The sequence below is a fragment of the Chiroxiphia lanceolata genome, chromosome 6, assembly GCF_009829145.1.
Source record: "Chiroxiphia lanceolata isolate bChiLan1 chromosome 6, bChiLan1.pri, whole genome shotgun sequence".
Lineage (NCBI taxonomy): Eukaryota > Metazoa > Chordata > Aves > Passeriformes > Pipridae > Chiroxiphia > Chiroxiphia lanceolata.
In genome coordinates this window covers 38,789,338-38,807,952 of record NC_045642.1, presented here as the reverse complement: position 1 = coordinate 38,807,952, position 18,615 = coordinate 38,789,338, and the positions used below count along the sequence as shown (strand labels likewise).

Sequence of the window (18,615 nt, the reverse complement as noted above, 5' to 3'; positions counted from 1 at the left end):
TCCGCAACGTGTCTTTGCTTTGGTTTTGATTTCTGTAGAGGCTTCGTGTGTTTGTTTAGTGAATCCCGGGCATGTTGCGTGTGTGAGCGGAGCTGACCGGTTATTTACTTTTTCTTTCTCATGAGGCGTTTTTCCGTGAAAGCGTGCTGCTTGGTCGGACACAGACTGAACAGCGACAGCGGGACAGTATTTCGTGGCCGGCTAGTGCAGGGACAGTGTTACTGGCAAGGGGTCACGCAGAGGAACGGCGAGTTTTGGTTTGGAAGCAAGGAATGAAGTTTGTCACGGCTTGACTGCAGTTGTCCCGGCGTGGCACGAAGCCGCCGACGGTCCAGGAGGTGTTTCCTGCTAGCAGAGCCAAGCAACCTGATGGGCCCTTTGGGGTAAATAATTCAGGGAAGTGTTATTTTATTACATAAACCTTTATAAAGCAGTGCATTCCTCGCCCAGAAAAGCGGTACCTGCCGCCTAATGCGACACTTCTGTCTGGTGCTGAAACTGCCGCTGCAGCAGTCGGAGGTAAGAGGCGGCAGGAAAAGTCCAGGGAGGCTTTTGCAAAGTTCAGTTGGACTAGTCCAAGAGCCCCGGAGCGGCGGGGTACGTCGAGGTGCGGTGCGGTATCCCCCACGCCGCCTGCGGGACGGCTCGGTGGGGCCGGAGGGGGGGATCTGAGCCCCGCCGACATGCAAGGCTAGGATTCCTCAATGGCGCTGGCCACGCCCACTCCGCGAGGAGGTGGCACCGGGGGCCACGCCCCCCGCGTGCACGTGTGGGAGCCCTCGCCGCCCGTTCCCCGCGGGCTGGCCCCGCCCCGCCCCAGGCGATTGGCTGCCCGCGCTGCCGCGGGCAAGGAGTGGGCGGGGCGCTCGGCCCGCGCCGGCGGCTCCACCCCCGCGCGGCGGCGCGAGCACACATCCCGCACGTAGCCGGCGTGTTAATCAGCGTGGGGCCATCTGCCGCCGCCGTCCGCGCGCCGGGCGGGGGCTGCCGCGCCCTCCCGCACGCCCCCGGGCGGTCCCGCACGCTGTTGGGGCGGTGGCGACGGCAGTAGCAGCGCGGGGCTCCGGCAGCACCGCCGCTCCCGCAGCGCCGGGCCGCGGTGCGTAGCCGAGCCCGCCGCTGCGAAAGTTTTGCCTCGCCTCACCTGGCCCCGCGTCGCGGCGGAGCCCTTGCCCGGCTCGGCCTGGAGCCGGCGGCGGCCCGGCGAGCATCGCCTCCCGACGCGGGCGCCGGCAGGGCACCGGCGCGCCCGTCCCCGCCGCGCCATGCCGCTGGGGCACATCATGAGGCTGGACCTGGAGAGAATCGCCCTGGAGTATGTCGTGCCCTGCTTGCACGACATCGGCTTCTGCTACCTGGACAACTTCTTGGGGGAGGTGGTGGGGGACTGCGTGCTGGAGCGGGTGAAGAGGATGCACCGCGACGGAGAGCTGGCCGACGGGCAGCTGGCCGGCCCCAGCCGCGGCGTCGCCAAGCGCCACCTCCGCGGCGACCAGATCAAGTGGATCGGGGGCACGGAGGAGGGCTGCGAGGCCATCAACTTTCTCCTCACGCTGATAGACCGGCTGGTGATGTACTGCGGGAGCCGACTCGGCAAGTACTACGTGAAAGAGCGATCCAAGGTGAGGGTCCCCGGGGTTCCGTCCCTCCTGCCCGCCCGCCCGCATCGGCTCCCAGCCGGCCCGACCCGCCTCGCAGCTGCTCGTGGGACCTGCTGGAAACTTAACACGGGCGTCCGCGCTGTCCGCCTGTGGGTGCCTGTGGGCTCGGGCTGTCCCGCAGCAGCGCCCCGGGTGGCGGAGGCGCCGTGCGCTGCCCGAGGGACGCCTTTGCCGGCGGGCGGCCGGGTGCGGGGGTCCCTCACCCAGCCGGTGCAGGCAGCGCTCCGGGGCGGCTCCTCTTGCTGGGTTTTCGCTGGGCTCTTCGGCTGCCGGACCCTGGCCAGTCCCTTGCTTGTTCCTCTGTGTGGCACCGGCGATCACTTCGCAGCCGTCCAGGGGGACTGCAGGCGGCTCCCCGCTTCTCGGTGGTGGGGCCGGACCCGCTGCACCCCGCCGCTCGCTCTGCTCGCCCCAGGTGCGGAGAGGGTGGACCGGCGCGGGGTGGACCCACCAAAAACGTCTAGCCTTGTCTATGTTTCGGGGATGAGGGAGCTCTCCACCCCCGTCCCTGCGAACGTACCCAGCTTATTTGGTTGTTTGCGCCCATGTGGTAGTATTATACAAAGTAGTTTCGAGGTTCCTACTCATGCCAGCGTCCAACAGCAGAAGAGATTATCGTTATTACATTGGGTATGTGGCACAAAATAAGGGATGCTCAGTTTGAGCACTGCAAACTTTTGTCTTAAAGAGTTGTTTTTTCTAGGCTTTTTTGCTCAGAAATGGAGAGGACACTTGTGTTGTTATAGGACACTTGTATTGTTGGTTTCTTTCCCAATGAAGTTTATTTGCACTTGCAATGTCATTAGTTTGAGATAACTTGTCTTTTTTTTCCTTGTCTGTTTTGCTGTGGCAAAGTGGACTGGCTTGGAACTAAGTTCATTCATTGTCCTGAATGCTGAAAACATCCCCATTTATTTATTTCTGTAATGCATAGTACACTTTCAAAATGTCCACTGCTTTCAGAGATATGCCAGAAACAAAAAACAATGAAACTTTAAAAAAATTACAATAGCGAGCAGTTAGGCATTTCTTTTGGTCCTTACTTGCACTGAACTAAGAGGATGTGTGAGTGGTACTAAGATTTATTTTTCCCTGCCACAAAAATGAAAAAAACCCAGAATGGTGATGCTTGCCAGTTGCTTGGCAATACACTGAAACCTGTGCATGCACCCCCCCCATATTTCGTCTCAGTGGCGGTAACAATAAAAGGTTGAAACATTGCTCCTATGCTTAGCTCCACTGAGTTACTGATCATCAATTCAGTTAATGCTTGGGTAGATATGGTTTAAAATGTGGGTAGATTGGATTTCACTTATTCCTGTTGGGAGCCTGGTATTAGGAGGTATAAATAACCATTCTGCTTTGGCATACCTTTAAGGTCATCTCCGTCCTTTCTCTGGGTGACTTCTGTTTATTGCTGAAAGTGTGTTACTGGCTAATGGAGTGGGTGTTGAGGGGGTTAAAGAATAGGGGCTTACTTTAGAGTTGGAGTGAAAGGAGGTTGTCCAGCCTTTTTACAAGGTATTTGGAAAAAGAGACAACTGGATGAGTGAAGGGTTTTGGCATTGGCTAGGGAGAAGGGTCTTTTGCTGAGCGACTTTTGTTTGTAGAGATGATTTTAAAACTGAATTGTGTTGTTCTTGAAGTCATTTTTGCACAAATGGTAATAACAGAAAGGACAGAACTTGTGTTATAAATAGACACCAAGCTTCTTGCTTTAAAGAGAGACTTTTGATGCTTGTGCTTTCGTGTGGAAAGTGTCAGACTCTGAACAACACATGGAAGTGCTACACAGCAGTCCGGGACTGAAAGGGACTCAATATTGTTTGTAAAACTAAATGCAGAGAAATTTTTATCAGACATTAATAGTCACCAATCCCCTTGTTATAATAATAAGCACCATGGATATGTGAGGCCCTGGAATAGCAGCTGCCATCTGTAACTGAGATGTTGGATGTCTTCAGCGGGAAGATTATTCCTATGACTAATCAACTGACTACTACAGTGCATGCAGGTTCCCACGTCATCTACTGACGTTTCTGTTCCATCATTAAACCTTCCCATTTTGCTTATCATCTAAAGTCTTGTGAATGCATATACACAAGTCCCTAATTTAAATTCAGTGTATTTTTATCAGACAGATTATACACATAAATGGATGTCCATAAACTTTCATAGAACTTCTTTGTGGGACACGTGCTATTGTAATTTATTGTTTTGGAATACAGATATTAGAGGAGCTAAGAGTCCAGAACAATTTGTTTAAAATGTAAGCCTTTGGCTACATGGTAACTCCTCTTGTCATGAAAATGTATCCATCTCATATTGGCCCATCATTATTTAAAGGTTTATACTTTTAAATAAATAGTATGACTTTAGTCTTCAGCCTAAGTGTTGGAAGAAGGGGAGAGGTTTGCCTGGTAAATGAACTTGTGTCAGATTACTATCAAGTTAGCGTGAAGTGCTTCATGTTTTTGTAGCTACACAAAGGAACACAAGAAGAACTTTTGTCCATTAAAGGAAACTTTCTTTGTAGCTACATGAGAGAAATGAGCCAGTTAGGATTTTACTGTTTCCAAATGAATTTCAAGAGCATTTCAAGAAAGTTAAGATTGCATCAAAGAGAATGGATAGAAGTAAAATTTTACAAGGGTATTGGATATTCTTATGAGCTGTTGGTTGACATTTGAGGGCTGATAATGAAATGTAACCTTTCATCTTTGCAGACTAGTGATAAAAATCTGTCTTTGGAGTAAGTCATAGTTTAAAATATTAGCTGATTAGGTGATCAAAACATGGTTAAATGATCAAAATAAGCAGATAATAAAAGGATTCTTCTGTTGATAGATTTGCACTGCTTGCTGGCTTTTGCATTCTCCTCAACTAGAGTCTCCGTTTTCCAGTAAGATAATACAAAGATTCCCTTTTTCTAGTAAGTAAATGGCTGAGTATATCACTGAGGTGTTGTTGACCCAGGTTTAGCCCTCTACTCAGAGTGAGAAGATTCATGTCCTTGAGTGGAGGGATGCTCTGGCCTGGGGATCAAGGTCACTCTGATTTTGAGGACCTCTTTCTACTCTATTGGAGTATTGCTTGAAGAAAAGCTGGTGGGTGGTTGGGGCCAGGAAGAAAAGCTGCAGCTTGGTCTGTGAGGCCAGTCACCTGGAATGCCCCCCAGGGTCAGATGATGCTCCAGGGACCATGTATGAAAGGGTGTTGTGCTGCAGCTTCCAGTTCCTCAGGTCCCAAGATCTCTTCTTTGGGTTAACTGGCATTTGCGGTGACTTGAGGGGATGCCCTGAGGAAAAAACCCCCCGTATTATATGTAAGTAAGGGCAGTAACTCTTTTTTAAAGGCAGGAAAATATTCCAGAGGAGAAGCCCTTTCAATTTCTCCTTCAAGACCTGAGAAATATTTTGGTGGCGGGTGGAGGTTTTTTGTTTTGTGGGCTAGATTTTGTTTGTTTGGTGGTACCTTTTGTGGGTTTTTTTTTGTTTGTTTTGTTGTTTTGTTTTGTTTGTTTGTTTTTTTAGGAGCTTCTAGGGAGCCCTGGAAGTCCCTGCTGTGAGGAGACAGGGGACAGAGAATGGTAGGAACCAGGTTGTCTGGCTGGTGGTGTGGAAACCTAAAAGCTGTGTTTGCAGTGTGATGGCTGGGCAGCTCATCTGCTGCTAAGAGGCTGTGGTTATTCCCTCTTTCTCATTTTGTCTCTGCTGGTGAAGGGCAGCTTTCCCTGTGGCGGGCAGGGTCCCAGAGCAGTGCTGTCAGTGCCTGCGGCCCTCAGTGCTTGACGTGCTGCCAACAGGCTGCGTTGGTCCTCACGGGCAGGGGGTGGAAGGTACTTTGAACTGGTGTGGCTACACTCTGCATGGACTCTGCACCTCGTCCTTACAGCAGCACATTCTGCTCTGAGTCACAAGTACCCTCCTGGGTACCATCAAGGGCTGAAATCTATGTCAGGTCTGCCATTGGGGACCTTGAGCTCATCTTGCGCCTGGATACCAATGAGTCCTGCTGGTTAGAGAATAAGACAAGAATTCGTAGTCTTAAGAGTTGATCTGTTGTTAAAGGAAGCCCATGACTGATGTTTTCAGCTCAGAACACAACTGTTCACATTCAGCATATATGGCCTGAAGTTAAAAAAAAAGTGTTTTCAATATGAGATTAGTTAATTTAGAAGTCCCTGTGGGATTTGAACCTTCTTGAAAACTTGCTTCCTTTATTTGTAGCTGTGAAACCACCCTGCTCACCCCACCCTGTTGGACCCTCTCTGATGGTCACAGGAGAAGCTAGTCTTTTGTGGTGGCACTTCATGCCTAGCAAGTGTTTGCTGAAAACCAGAATGGGTAGTTCTGCCTATCACATGATGGGGTGTTCTTAGGTAGGTTTTGAAACATGGTCTGCCTAGCAGGTTGTTACCAAGATTTCTGTTCCTGAGGATTGGAGGAGTAGATGAGATGTCACAGGAGTGGTTTCACAAAGTCTCTCATAACTCAGGTAAGGTATTTTTGCATTTATGTGTGAAGAAAGAAGAGGTCTGTTCTATAGCATTTGAATTCTATCCTTTGCAATTAAAACACAGTGAAATGCTGAATTTTCTAACTTGAGGTGCAGATTTGAAGAGCAGGATAACAGAAAACTGTAGGCATGGTAGGCTGAAGAGCAATGCTGCCTATAGAAATATTCTGGTTTATTATATGTCACAAAGTGTTTTTGATACTTTGGTAGCAACATGCCTTGCAATTAGTTTACTATGGGAGGTCTGATGAATACCACCATCCAGAAAAAATATGCATAACTTCTTTCTTCTAATCAAATGCACATGTTCTGGCATAATGGATAAGTTCAAATCTGTTCTTCTGGCCAGCTGCCGGCAGAGTCCAGAGCCACTGGAACTGTAAATACAACAGACAAGTCATTTTATGATATCAGACTGAAGAATTCAGCATTGGCACAGATCCTAGAGTGGTTGCTTTGGCTCGTTGTCAAAACTGATGTTTACATCTGTGTTTGTCAAGCAAGATTAGTTAGCCTGGTTAATTATACACAGGAATGTATAATTTTTACTTGACAATCAGATGAGTATAAACTTGGGCATATTAGCACTTGTTTTTGTTCTTCATCAAATTATTCTCAATGACTTTTGAAACTTTCAAAAGAACTACTTCTCTGAAAGAGGCACTTGGAGAATCTCTCAGATTTGTTTTTCACTCAGCAGGGACTGGGTATTAGAGAAATGGGTCAATATTTCACAGACAGTGATGCACATATCTGTAAGTGGGTTCAGAAGCATGCAGAGCCTCTGTGAAATGGTATTTGAGGTAATACTTGGGTGTGGAGGTTACAACCAGATAGAATTTGGTATCTGTTATGTATCATCGCTCTTAAAACCTGACTGTAGTGCACTGCTAGACTTATTTCATGGTGGCAAAAATGTGCTGCCTTCAGTGTGTGTTACACCAGAGCCTTTGGCAGCCAGGTGTCTTCTCTTGGTCCTCCTTTCCCACTCTTGCAGAGGAGAAGTATGTCTGCCTAGTGACTTTTCTTACACTGTGCTAGGAGCCTTCTATGTGCTTTACAGTCACAGTCCCAGAGGAAGGCAGAAGGTTGTTAATCCTGTAAGAGAAGGGAAATAAACCAGTGCTCTCAGGCAGTGCTCTCAGGCAGTGCTCTCAGGCAGTGCTCTCAGGCAGTGCTCTCAGGCAGTGCTCTCAGGCAGTGCTCTCAGGCAGTGCTCTCAGGCAGTGCTCTCAGGCAGTGCTCTCAGGCAGTGCTCTCAGGCAGTGCTCTCAGGCAGTGCTCTCAGGCAGTGCTCTCAGGCAGTGCTCTCAGGCAGTGCTCTCAGGCAGTGCTCTCAGGCAGTGCTCTCAGGCAGTGCTCTCAGGCAGTGCTCTCAGACAATGTAAAGATCAGAGTGGTCTGTTTATCCTGAGTTTGTGCATGTGTTTGTGGTATCAGGGCAGGTTACTTAATTTTTTTTATTGTCTGTAGTTTTGTAGTCCAGCAAAGACTCTTCATGAGTCTTACTAGACTCTGGAGTTAGATATTGATGGCAAAGCGGTGAAGTTTTCCATAATCTCTCCCATATTGGTAGTGCATTTTTCACAGTAACTTATTTGTTGCTGTGCCTGCTCTGGTGCCACTCCTTGCTAGCAGCACTATGTCAGCTCTTAATGCCAGAGACTTGTGGTAGCCCTGCTAGTATGCCTGCCAATATCTTGATTACTTGTGAGCCCTAAATGCCTATGTGCTTCTCAGTTTGTTTGTATGAGGGCTCGTTGCTCATTAAATGCCAGTGTAACTGTAATATAGGTGGCATTAAGGCCTCTGCAGACAGGGAGTGTTTGTCCTTTGGACTGGCGGGGGAGTGTGCAGCATTGCAAGGTGCATTATCCTGGGGAGAACCACTGGGCAAATGGCAAGAATCAGAGTTCAGTGCCCCGTCCCGCTGAGCTTGCGTTTTGGGAGGGAGCAGAGTTGGTCACAGAATCATGGAATCAGTCAGGTTGGAAAAGACCTCTGAGATCATCGAGTCCAACATATGACCAAATACCACCATGTCCCCTAGACCATGGCACTAAATGCCATATTCAGTCTTTCCTTAAGCACCTCCAGGGATGGTGACTCTAATCACCCTTTTCGTGAAGAATTTCTTCCTAACATTCAAGAATTTCTTCCTAATGGTCCTTACTATTAATATTTGTACACCTTTCCCCCAGGTAATTATTAATGGATAATTCAGTCCATTACATACAGCTCATTACTAATAACAGCATATGTTAAAATGGAGATTGATGCTTATTACACTGACGCAGGGCAGGATGTACACAGTAAAAGTGGCTTGTTTCTTTGCATTAAGGATTCCAGCTGTGTGAATCCCAGTGTCTTTATTTGATTTCACAGTAAACTCTTCTTTCTTTGACTTCAGAATTTATCTGGATGGTGGCTCAATACAGCCTTACCCTGAATGTTGTTTCATGAGAAATTTGCTTGATTAATTACATGGAAGTATCTTCTCCCTCCTCCTCTTCTATGTTGCACACTGTTTAATTTTTTTTTTTCCCTGCAGTGATGGGGTTGTTCAACAGTGTCTTTACTCCCTCAGCAAGTCCTTTACACATGTGTGTAGAAGGGGATGAGACAGAGAGAGAAGATAAAACCACAATGTCCAAGCATGAATGTGTTTTTAATTAGATGAATTTTTGATGGTTGTTGAATAGACTTGACATACCTGGAAGAGATTAATACTTTTATCAGATGTTTCAAGATGACTCTTACAAAGTCAAAGAACCTTTTTTTTAATTTTTTTTTTAAATAATTTTGAAGTGTTTACTTTTTAAAAAGTTTTTTTACTACTTCTCTTGCAGTTGGATTGCCTTTTCCCAATATGTGATGGACCAGGGGCAAGTGGTCCTTTGGCACTAGTGGGCCATGTAACACTCACCCATCTTGCAGTAGATGGCTTGAGAGAATGAGGAGATCAGGAAGGGAAGCCTAGGAGTAAGTGTTGCTGGTTTCAGATTTATGGAAAAGGGGTTGGATTTATCATGACTGTAATCCTTCTGTGACAAAGCTGAAGATTGAAATAACATTGTTAGAAAGCTGCCAGCAACACAAGCCTCCTTAGGCTTCTGTGGAAAGGTTTTGTTTGATTTATAGATGAGTTCTTGGTAAGAGGTGTTTTGGAAACTGCTTGTGGTATCTGTGCCTAGGGCAGATGATGGCTACTATGGTGGGCTTCAAGGTGAATAACTGATGCAGTGGTACAGAATGTGGTGGGCCTTGACAAAAGACTTTGGCTGATGCATAGCACTACATAGCAATTAGTTTAGATCTTTTACTGCTTTGAAAAGAGATGACAGGGAGTAGGTCAGAAAAGCAAGGTTCAGGCAGTGAGATGGAGTAAGACCATGAAGGAGGCTCATGCCAAGTAAAACCTCTATCTCCTACCATTTAAACTATTCTCAGGCGTATCATCCCATCAGCACACCACTCATGATCATTGCTGTGAGTGATTTGATTCTTTGGCTGTAAGGCCCATTTCCTCTCTGTCACTCACACATATGCATTTACTATCTCTCAGTGATAGAAAGGAGCTTTTTGCCCTGCAGTCATTTTTGCTCTTGATATTGTGCTTTGATAAGATTAGTAGATGAAGAAACTTAGTGCCAACATGCAAAGCACTTATTAGAAAGCAGTTGATTAAATAAGTTACTTGTTGCTCTGATTTCTTGCAAATAAAGTAATGCAAGAGATTTCTGCTGACCACAATGGTTCCACAGAGGCTTACTAAATGTTCGTGCCATCAGCCATCCAGCTAAAAATTAATAGTGTAAATTACAAGAGTACAGCGTAGCACGCTGTTTGCACTGACTGGAAAGAGCACAGTTTGTCCAAAGCTTTGACAGTTGGAAATGGCGGGGTAGCCTCGTCTTTTGCCAAACATCAGGGAATTGCATCCTAGTTTGTAGCAAAAAAGATGATAACCATTTTGAGTCTTGTATCTATGTAGTTCATATGAAGTCTGTTTTCCGTACTTTCTTTCTGGACCTGAAAATCCAAACAAGAAATATGTGTGCATTTTTCTTGTCTCTAAGTCATAATAATAATTAATCATTGCTTATGTCTTCTTGCGCTGTTATTTTTTATGCAAATTGGTAAAACAAATATTTTTAAAGTTTTGGCCCCAGTTCAGCAATTCACTTAACTACTTTTTTTAAAAGCTCTTTCAGATAAAGGGGACCTGAAGCATATCCTTTGGTGCTTGGCTTAGAGTACGCTAGAACATGTTTAGAAAGCTTCAGGAAAAGTTGTAGTGATTTCTTGTGCCATCCCTGGTCTTGCTATAAATTTTTTTCTTCTATTTGAAGTGCAAGCCATCTTTTATATGGTCTCTTGGGAGGCAACAAGGAGCCTTACTTGATGGAATAGATAGCAGTTGTGATTTTTATGACCTTTGCAACTGACTGTCTTGCAGCAAACCTGTCTTATACCATTAACAGTACCAGTTATTCCAGTAATGCATACAAGGAGATAGGCAGCGTGTGGTGGGGAACACCCCCCTGAATGGGAAAAGCCTTGGGTGCAAGGACCCCAGCTGGATAGAGCTTATTGCTAATAACATCAAGGTCGTGAATTTGATCCCTATATGGGCCATTCTCTTGAGTGTGACTTGATGATCCTTTTGGGTCCCTTCCAACTCAGAATGTGATCCTGAGTGATTCTGATTCTGAGTGACAGTGGCCTTCATGGTAGTGGATGGAGGCTCTTGACTGCCCCGAGACTCCAGGGGGTGAAGAAAGCGTCTTGCACAGCCCCTCACTGGACCATGTGGGTAGGAAGAATAGTGCAGAACCAGGATAGTGAAGAAGAACTGAGGGGAGAAGGGAAGTGTCAATTAGTCCTCTACTTGCCTGTTCTTTGGTTGTTAAGAGTCTTAGGGTATTGTGCTTGCTGCTGATGACTGTGTAACTGCACCTTCCCCTTCTGATTTCCCACAGGAAACCTGGTAGAAGTAGTCTGAGAAGTGGAAAAAGAAGCTTCGCTGTAGATGCTGTAACATGTCCTGTTGTTAAGACACAGCTATGTCATATGCGCACAAACAGAACAGGGTCCCCAAGGTCGTATCAATAACTCTGTTCTTTACAATATTCACCAATGTTTCCACTTCCACTGAATTAACATGAAGCAGGCCAACATGAAGGGTCACCGCCTGGTTAACTGTTTTATAGACTTCCTCTTCATGAAGGAGCAATGAGAGGATTTATGAATGCTGGTCCTTATTGCCAAATTTGCTGTAATTCAACATTTCATGGTGGTCAAACACTGAAGTGTCAAAGTTGTGCATTTTACTATTATATTTCTGAGTGCAAAACTTGATGTTTAACTAGTGACCTAGAGGCTCAGTACCAGTCTCACACTTGCACTGATAATTTCTTGGCAAGGTTAAAAACGTGGTTGACTTGGATTTTGTTTGTTTCTTTACACTGAGATGTCTCTGTAACTGAAACAAATACAGTTTTATTTCTTTGTTAGTTTACTTTTGTCTCTTGCTGGCACTTGGCTAAAAGCCTGTTTCGCTGCTTACCATCTGTAGACACTACTGCTGCTAGTTATGAGCTCAATTAGTACAATGTTTTGGCTGCAGTTAGGAAAGGCACTGGCTGTGCCAGTGGTGACCATAGCTATGGGCAGACATGGTACCTACTTCACCCTCATGCCTAAATGGGCACATGTGACCCTATAGCTCTGCCTTCCCCGCATTTATCTGTCCTGCCTTCCCCTTTGCATTTCTCATTGCAGAGATGTACTTGCACCCCACACCTCTAGCAAAGCCAGCTGCAGGACCCCCACCAAGGGATTTCTTACCCTGGTTCTTACCACAGCCTGTCATGCCTATACAGTCACCATCTGTCATCTCAATCCCAGGGAAGAGAGAGGGATGAGGGCTGCTTCTTCTTCTGGCTGCCCAACCAGCTGGCATCCTGGGAGAGCAGCCCCTGTCCAACCTCCAGCTTGGCTCAACCCTGGCTGCCCCTTGTGGTGGTTCTGAGTACATGCTGCTCTTGTCACTCTGGCAACCAGAGAGGAAAGATTATGGAGAGGAAGAGGAAAAAGGAGGGGAATGAGCCAGAAAGACCACTCCAGGCTTTCTGCATCCTCAGGAAACATCCTGAACTCACACTAGAGAGACCACGTTCCTTGCTCAACAGTTGCTGTGCTTCCTGCAAAAACTACTTAAATGCCAAAGAACATTATTACTTTAAGACTCAGCCCTGAGCTGGGTCTTGAGAAACCTCCAAAGGACTGCTGATTCAGTGAATTGTGGTGGGAATGGCTGTATAATGTTCTGGAGGGGACCGCAGCAAAGCAGAGCAGCAGGAGTGAGCAGGCTGGAACCTGTCAGGCATGGCTGTGTCCCTGTGCAGGGAACCTGTCAGGCATGACACTGTCCCTGGGCACGGCCACTGCCCCAGCAGGAGGGTCAAAGCCTATGTCAGTGGCTGCAACGCTGGCAGCCTTTAGGGCTGGTCACTTCTGTCAGGTGGTGGCAGCATAAATCCATGGGAGAGACTTGACCAGTGGAAAAAGAGCAGTGGGAATTCTGCAGCTCATGTTCAAATCCAGAATCTGATGTCCTGTAGCTGGGTTAAAGACCAGACTACCTTTTAAGAGATGAGAGCTTTTGTGAATACCTTTATGATGTGCAAATGTAAGGCTGGAGCTCAGTTTCTTGTGTGTGTGCATGTCTGTGTCTATGCAAGCTTGCCTTGATCAGAGTTGCTGAGTTTCTGTCTATACATACCTTACTGGTGCAAGTACGAACTGTATAGGTGGAAGAGAGGGGAGGCACTACAACACTTAGAAAGATTTATTTGGGTTTTTTACTAATATATTTTATTGCCTAACCTTAGAACAGGTGTATAGTTACATTACTATGAAATTGCCTTGAATCTGAATGTCTTGTTTCCCTTCCTACATGGAAATATGGTGTGTCACTCCATCTCCTTTAACTAAGAGATTGAACTGTTGTAATGTGCACGTGTACACAGAGCAGTACAACTTTATGTGCAGGCAAAGCCTTAGAGGTAAAGACAACACAAGCTACTGAAGTGTAGCAGAAATTATTCCTGATGTTACAGGTAATTTTAGTAAGTTTTACCAATAAATACTCATTCACACAAAAACCTATGCAGGAATACATGTATTGTTAGCCAGGCAAGGTCCTCTCTAAAGGTGTGGGTGAGCAAAAGATGTGTGGAGGGTGAGACTGCTTCCTTCCAAAATTAACAGAGAAGATAACTGGTCTCATCAAATTAGCCTTGATTTGGTGCTACTGCTGTGATAACAAACCATTGATCTCTCTGTTTATTCAGTGCAGTAATGTCTTAGCAGGCTCAGAAGCCTAGACAGCTTTGACAGTTCTGGGAGGACCCTTGAGGAGTATTTGGGGTACCTGCCAAGTGTGACACTGCTTGTCTGAACCCTGCATTCCTCTCTGGCAGTGGAGAGAGACTTTCACTAAGCCAAAGGGGACAAAGGAAACCATTTCCCTGGTGTGGTGCTGCCTCTGCTGTGGGAGCATGCGAGGTCACAAGAGGTGTCCTGGGCGGTGTCCCCAAGGAAGGACTGTGCTGCACAGCTGGGGCCTCCTGTCCCCATGGCACACCTGGGTCAAGGTGGTGGCTCATCACCTCTGCCTGCCAGAGTGCCCAGGGCTGCCCCGATGAAATCCCAGGAAGTGTACGAATTGCTGCATACCATATGTGAGCTGATAAGTCTTATGGGCAGCGTTGCTCACTTGCCCTGGGCCCGCAGGCTAATAGTAATGGGTAACAGTAAAAAAATGATGTTGGCCAATTCAGGCAACTCCAAAACCCAGCAAAACACTGCTTGCCTGTGTTGTGGCTGTCTTTTGTGACCTTTCTTTGCACAACCAGAAGAGCATCAAAATGTGCAGAGTTCTTTAAACGCTGGGAAAAAAAAAAGTGGTGTAATCCTCTGGGTGATTAGTAGCAGAACTGAGAAGGTCTTAAGTGCTGACAAAGAATGAAAGGCTGGAATATTTCAGGAACTATGAAATTATCTTTCTACTACACAGATGAGGATATTCCTCAGAGGATGTCTCTGCTGGTTACCATGCCTTTATTCCCTGCTGAGAAACTGAACATACAGGGTCAGTCCTTACAGATTTTCTTAATGAGCCTGCACTTACTTATGAATTTGCCTTTCTGCGGGGGTGGCGTTTGTCATGGTGTCCCCCCTGGGCTCATTACAGGGGATGCTTTCTCCATCTGCATCAATTGCTTGAGATACTTTCTCATTAGTGCAACTTGGCCAGGTTTGGTTCTTGGGGGAGAGGAGGGGACTGAAAGCGTTTTCTGGGTGATGAAAGAGGGCTTCAAGAACACGCAAAAATAATCCTAAAATTTAATTAAACAGTATTATTATTTTAAGTGTGGGAAATAAGCGTGTGTGCCTCTGTGTGCAGCAGAAGGGAGAGAGAGCCCAGTAAGAACGAGAAGCGCCCTAAGTGCCTGTGCGCTCGCTGCATATGTGGGTTTCCCCTCTTCCCTCCGCAGCCTGTCTCTGAAGTGCACTCTGGAGTAAAGTTTGCGTTTGATCGCCGATCGCCTCACGCTCCGCACGTAGCACTGTCGTTAAGCCATCATCTCGCTGGCCCCGAGCCAGGGCTCCGCGGAGCAGGGCCGGGCGGTCTCTCTAAACTGAAACAGCCTTTATTGATAGATCGATGCACTGCGCATGTTTACAGCTGCTAATTGGATACTTAATCTGAATATCCTTGACTGAACTAATTCACTGGCAATAGCCTTTTAAATTTCAGGTCCTGCCGTGATGGTATGCCTGCTCTTCACGGCACGCTAATCGCTTCTCAAGCGGCGTTGTCGCTGTGTGCGTGCAAGCCACAACGACCCAGTAATGTCGCAGACCAAAATGTAGTTTTAGGTCAGAGGAGGATGTAAAATAAAAATCTTACCTGATTTTTGCCTTTGCATAAGATGAGAGGAGTACTGGAGAAAAGTGTTAATTGACAGGCATGCAGATGTGTAGATTAATTAAGCACACAAGCAAGGAGGTTAATACTTTTAATTATTAGAACAAAGATGTGCACCACAAGGACAATTGTGATCCTATGGCAATTTTCGGATTTGTTTCCTTAACTTTCAGTGTTCTGTTTTCTCCTTGCCATGCTCAGAGGCTGAATACAGAGAGTTTGGGTGATGGAAAGCAATCTTATTTTTCTTGGCTTTTTTAAAAAGCAGGCACTGTAGTCAGTATATACAGCGGCAGATAAATGCCCGGGACTCTTCTGCCCAGGAAATCACCAGTCAGACTCCTCTTCTTGGAAGCCTGGAGAACTTCTCCCTCAGTCAGTTTCTTTCAGAGTTTCCTGAATTGCCCCTTCACTTTAGGAACCCATAGGATTCTGGAGATAGCTCAACAGAACTCACCACTGCCTCCAAAGCTTGATTCACAAATGCTCCCTGTTCTCTTGCCAGTTGCAGATGGCCACCACTGACATGAGGCATGGCTATTCCATGCCTTCTCATTTCACAGTGGCACTGCTCTAGCAGCCAGCTTGAACTTGAAGGGCATCCAGATTTATCTCTAAGCATGTGTTGTGTGAAGAAAAGAAATTAAAAAATTGTCACAGGCTAAAGCAGTCTTCCACATTAATAGGACTCTTCAGGCCATGAAAAACTAAATTTTGTTGCCAATTATTAGGAAAGCTTCTTAAGCTCCATCACATATTCATTTAATAGGGAGCTCATTTTTATAGCAGCATCAATCTGTGATCTGGCATCCTTACAGACACATTCCATAAGTTTTGAAAGCTTATTAGGGGCTCCTTGAGCTACCACTATATAACATGCCAGTCATCAATAACTGTGTGGCATGGAGATAATCCATGAACAGAGCTTTCATGGGTAGTTCTTTCTGTCTACTCTTATTCTTAGAAGAAATTTAACAAGCAGGAGCAGTTTTCCATCTTATGGTAATTAGAATGTTTCCAGGTAGTAATAGACTTTTGGTTGATAAGCAAAAATAAATCAGTGTCTTGTCATCTTTTTCCTGCAGATGAGAGAATAGTCCTTCCCAGACTCTTGGGCTGTTCCTCAAAATATTCTCAAAAGCTGAGCTTTTATGTACCTGGAAACAATAATCAAGCTACCATGGTTCATGCAAAAGACTAAATAAAATAATAAAGGAGAGACAAGGTTGCAGTTCTTGGAGGATCTGAATCTGATGATTAAGGTTGCATTTTAAGCATAGAGAAACAAGTATCAGATGTCCTGGCTAAAATGCTATGCAGTCCAAATAAGATTTTTGTACAGGTGCAAGTACTTGCCCAGCAGAGAGGTATTAAAAAACCAACCAACCGCGCAAACAAACAAAAAAACCCCGTGATGGTCATCATGAAAACAGCATTATGCACCTGAGATGAGAAATTGTGAGAATGGATGTATTTTTACTTGTGTGTTTGCATCTCTGGCCATAGAAATGTTCATCTTCTTTCCTCTAAAATGCTCAGGTTTGCTGACATAATACAAGAGTCAGGAGCAAAAATAATTGTGATCATGTCAATCTCATCTAAGATGTAGTGCTCCAGAGATGAGTCACCTACTGGTAAAGGGTCCTATCAGTCTTTCACATCTTGTTTGCCATGGCTCATCTGCCCCTTCGTTAGAAACTTGTAACCTGCATCCAAGGTGACTTTGTGTAGGACTACTTCTGCAAGCTAAGAAGGAAGAATTCAGCAACCTGTTTTTGGAGCTGAGTTTGATCTGCTTTGTGTTTCAGACAGAAAATAACTGCTTCACCAGGGTGTTTATTGTTATTTCTGTTGGCTTTTTTGCTTGTCAGATGTCTTCCACATGGCTTCCGTTTAGGCCTCCATATGAACTTGAAAGTTGAAGTGAAAAGCTCTGTGTGTCCTTGCCCTGCCGAATTCTAGCACTTTCCCCAGTATTTCTTAATTTCAAAACATAAGCTCCTTCCTCACAAAACTTTTCTTCTCTCTTGCCTCCACCTCTGAGCAAGAAGCTGATAAAAGAGGAGATGGCAAGGTTTAGCTCTCTAACAGTTGTTTGATTGAAGACTGATAATCCAGTTATGGGTGAGGAAATGAGGGCCCAGTTTCTTATGCAATACTGCCACTGAAGCCCACTTCATGTGTTGCATGACTGCAGCGAGCAGGGTTTCACCCCCTCTTGGAACTGGTGATTCCCTTTCCAACAGGCACAAAGCTAATGTTTCTGATTTGTTGGTGTTTTAACATAATTTTCTTCCCTCTGTTTCTTCCCATCCCTACAGAGTATTAAATTAGACCAATTTTCCTAGTTCACGCCTCAGTATAGCAGTTGAGTGTTTTAACTTTCATAAATTCAAACAAACTAATATTTAATAATGTTCATGAATATTTTATACTTAACCATTATAAGCTACATGGCAGAAAACTCTTGGGTGCAATTGGGTGCAACAAGAAATTACTAAAGAAACATCCTGTTGTGCTTGTGTGTCAGACGAGCCTCAACTGAGAATCTCTTGTCTTTGATCATGAAATGTCAGACTACTCATGTTCTTTTAATGTAGAGCATGCTGGGTGCCTTTCACTTTCTGGATGTACAGACTGTGCATGTCTATGAACTAGAATCAGGCTGAGCACAACATGCGCTTAGACCATCAAGTGAACCCTGGTAGTCCTCATTTCCTAGAAGACTGGTCATGTTATTTTTGTTTGCCCTCAAGTTCAGGTCTGAGAACCACATATTGGGCTGAAATTTGGGAAGCGTGTAGCCAAATAGAAACATATTTGAAAGCTGTAGTGGCTATAGCACTGTTAATTCTTATTAATACCTTGTTTTTTTAGGCAACCATCATAGTGATATTGTAGAGGAGTATTGCTTTGGGCGTATATAGCACCTTTCATCTAACAGACTTTACAAGTAATTTCTGAATTTAACTGTTTGATGTACAAGCTGTACACAGAAATTGTCTACACTAGGGATCAAAAGTAGCAGCTGTTCAGCAATATACAGTACAAATGTGGTACAGAAAATGGAAAAGCATATTATGGAGTCTGTAGCTTAATCTGCAAAGGTGGTTGGTGTTGGCAGGATAGAGTTACACAGGTCAGGATTTTCTCTGCTGGCTGCAAAGGTCATACTAGTTCTGAGAGGGAAATACAGGATTAGTATGGGGTTACAATACCACCTATGCAATCTGCACTAGGAGTGCACTGAGGCCCTGGCTTAGTGCTAGGAGGTACAGAGAGCTTCTCCTCCTGACCTGGTGTGATCACTGCTTCTTATTAAGCAGTGTTAGCATCTTCTAGCTGAGATATTTTCTGAAATGTTTTGTTCCAAGTGTCAGGCTGCTCTAGCACTGCTTATTTTGTGAAACGTAGCAGAATCATGTCTCACAGCGTGAT

At 45.5% G+C, this 18,615-nt stretch overlaps 1 protein-coding gene across 1 annotated transcript in view; it reads left to right on the top strand.

Moving 5' to 3' along the window:
- The first annotated feature begins 907 nt into the window (after positions 1 to 907).
- The window catches only part of EGLN3 (egl-9 family hypoxia inducible factor 3), a 30,332-nt gene continuing 12,624 nt past the window's right edge, over positions 908 to 18,615 (top strand). Inside the window, exon 1 of the mRNA XM_032691209.1 lies at positions 908 to 1,622. Coding sequence (XP_032547100.1) covers positions 1,266 to 1,622 — 357 coding nt within the window. The 5' untranslated portion in view covers positions 908 to 1,265. The remainder of the gene's footprint in view (positions 1,623 to 18,615) is intronic.